General features: G+C 29.2%; 1 protein-coding gene across 1 annotated transcript; it reads right to left on the reverse strand.

Moving 5' to 3' along the window:
• Positions 1-443: 443 nt before the first annotated feature.
• LOC120081816 (thioredoxin H1-like) lies at positions 444-1,958 on the reverse strand. The gene is made up of 3 exons (XM_039036988.1): positions 1,792-1,958; positions 1,219-1,341; positions 444-1,015 (listed from the first exon to the last, which is right to left on the reverse strand). The coding sequence occupies exons 1-3, from the start codon at positions 1,876-1,878 to the stop codon at positions 884-886; spliced, it is 342 nt and encodes a 113-aa protein (XP_038892916.1). The 5' UTR covers positions 1,879-1,958; the 3' UTR covers positions 444-883.
• Positions 1,959-2,664: the final 706 nt, after the last annotated feature.

The raw sequence follows: 2,664 nt of genomic DNA on the forward strand, positions 1-2,664 counted from the left end.
GGATAAAAAAGGGTCTTTTCGGATTGAGTAGAGAAAAAAAATGTTTTTCAAAAAATTCATTTTTATTTAAACACTTTTGATAAAAAAAAAAAAAAAAGTTAAAAATCCACTTTTTCAAAGTGCTTTAAACGTTATTAACAATGGTTGTCAAACATTTTAATTTCTTCCAAAATGACTTATTTTCAAAATTACTTGAAATATTAAACCAAACACATCCCTAAAGCTTAGAGGTAAAATTGTTGAGCTTGAAAACTTAGAGATCCAAATGCAAACTAACCCAAATTTTAAGAACTTAAAATGTATTTTATCTTTAAAAAAAACTAGGCAAAATGCTAAACATTTTGTAAAGTACTGAAATATATTACTAGTCAACATCAGCATAGTTCAAACTATGAATCAAATCATCAACACATGAGCTTGGCTCAGCCATAATAATTAGTATGTACTCGAACATTCAAATCTCTATATCATATTTGTTGTACTAATATACGTTAAACGTACAATTATATAATGTATCTTTTACATATTATTTAGGTAACGTACATGTAACTAAACTGATCCCCTTTCTCTTGCAATAGAAGTTTCAAAGGCAAATCTATGGCTACCCTTTCTTGATACTCTAAACTTACTCTCTTTTTTGTAATTATAATGCTTCCAACTAAAAACTTTCCTCTAACTCTTCATCTGTACTTCTCTTTTGTTCACGAAATATCTTTTTAATAAAAAAGAAAACTGTCTAAATAACTGATCCAACTCAACTCACATTTATATAGTTTTTTTTCCCCTTTTTTTTTAGAATATTTCAACTGCATATGTTTGTGGATGTTGAAATTTGTAGCATTATTAATGGTTGATTAAATCAATCCTTTGTAGAGCTACTTGTTCATGCAGCATGTTTGGATACAGTGCTTTTCAGGACATCTTTCTTTGCACCCTCGAACTTGTCAACCAATTTCCCATTCTTGAAGAACAGATATGAAGGAATGGCACCCACTTCAAACTCCTCCGCAACACTCTGCCAAAAGGGAAAAAAAAAGTTGATACTTTAGTTTGAGAGAAAAAGAATTATGAAGCCTCATAGATAAAACGTGACGAGATTAAAGATCGGTTTGGAATGACTTGTCAAGTGTTTAAGTAGTATTTTCTTAAATGAAAAAAACGGAGTTTTGAGTACTTGAAAATAATTCCAAATAGGTCTTTAATGGAGTAGAAACTTACATTGAGCTCATCAATGTCTACTTTCAAAAAAATGACATTATTCATCTTCTTCGCTAATTCTTCGAGAACAAGAGCCATGGCACGGCACGGACCGCACCATTTTGCAGTAAAGTTCACAACAAGCTGTTCATAGAATATAGCTATCGTTTAGCTAAACAACGTAGTAACAAAGCTAATTTAATTATTGATCAAAGTGTTAGAAACATCCATCCCTATCTATCTCCATTATGGTATAATATTATGTATTTCAAAATTTATATTCTACGTGTGAACTCGAGTTAGAAAAGTTTTTTTTCTTTTTTAATAATTTCTAACCTATGAGAACATAAGTTAGTAATAGATAAAAATTATATAATTTGTATACGAGATATTATGAAATGAAAAAGTAAAATTATGAAAACTACTTATGTTCAAAATGGACCATATTCTATAACTAAAAGAATAGAGGGAAAAGGTTTGTTGCCCCAACCGATATCGTCTCAACATAAACGATATATGATAAAAAAATGTCGAAAATATTCAAAAAAGGGGGAAAAAAGAGAGAGAGAAATAATAATATATATATGAAAGTACCAGCTTGTTATATTGTTTGGCTTTGAGGAGTTGTTGGTTCCATGAGCCAAGATTGTGGCATGAGATCACCTTTCCCATTTCTGCCATTTTGATAACTTTTTTCAGAAGGAAAAAAGCAAAGGGAATAAGGGAATGAAAAAGAACTTTGAATTAAGGAGGAAATGAGAAACAACTATGAAAAATGCAAAGTTGAATGGCTGAATTTATAGTGAAAAATGTGGTAAGTTTTAATTGGTAAATAGTCTCATATATTTGGTCAACAGAGAATATATGTCCCTATGACATTATTTACTTTATCATTTAGAAATACAAGAATCATACATTTTACTTTCGAGGCTTTGATGAAACTAAAGTGCATGCCATTTGATTTATGGAGAGTAATTTCACCTTAAAATGAATAAAAGCATCAATTCTCTTTTTAACGATTTTATAAAATTTTCGGCTTGTGTGAAAACGTTCTCGCTCCTCGGCTTGGATGATGACCATGTTCGATTTTAGTTTCTAAATTTTAAGACATTTTTTTTTTTAGAAAGCACCAAACTTGAGCAACTAAGGGATTGTATAGAGTAATTATTTGGTTTTATGTTTTTTATTTATCAAAATTACGTCTACGAACACTCATTCCACCACTAATATATCGCTTTATTGTCTACTTTCTACCAATATTTTATAAACTAAGTCAATTTATAAAATCTAAAAAAAGTAATTTTTGTTTTCAGAATTTGGCTAAAAATTTTAGCTTAAGATAAAAATCATGTAAAAAAATTTAGAGGAATAAGGTTTAATTTTAAAAACAAAAACAAAAGGAAATCAAATGATTCCTAAGTTGGGTATTTGATTTCCTCTTGGTTTTTACAATTGAATGTCCTTGGA

Source organism: Benincasa hispida, chromosome 7 (genome assembly GCF_009727055.1).
Source record: "Benincasa hispida cultivar B227 chromosome 7, ASM972705v1, whole genome shotgun sequence".
Taxonomy (NCBI): domain Eukaryota; kingdom Viridiplantae; phylum Streptophyta; class Magnoliopsida; order Cucurbitales; family Cucurbitaceae; genus Benincasa; species Benincasa hispida.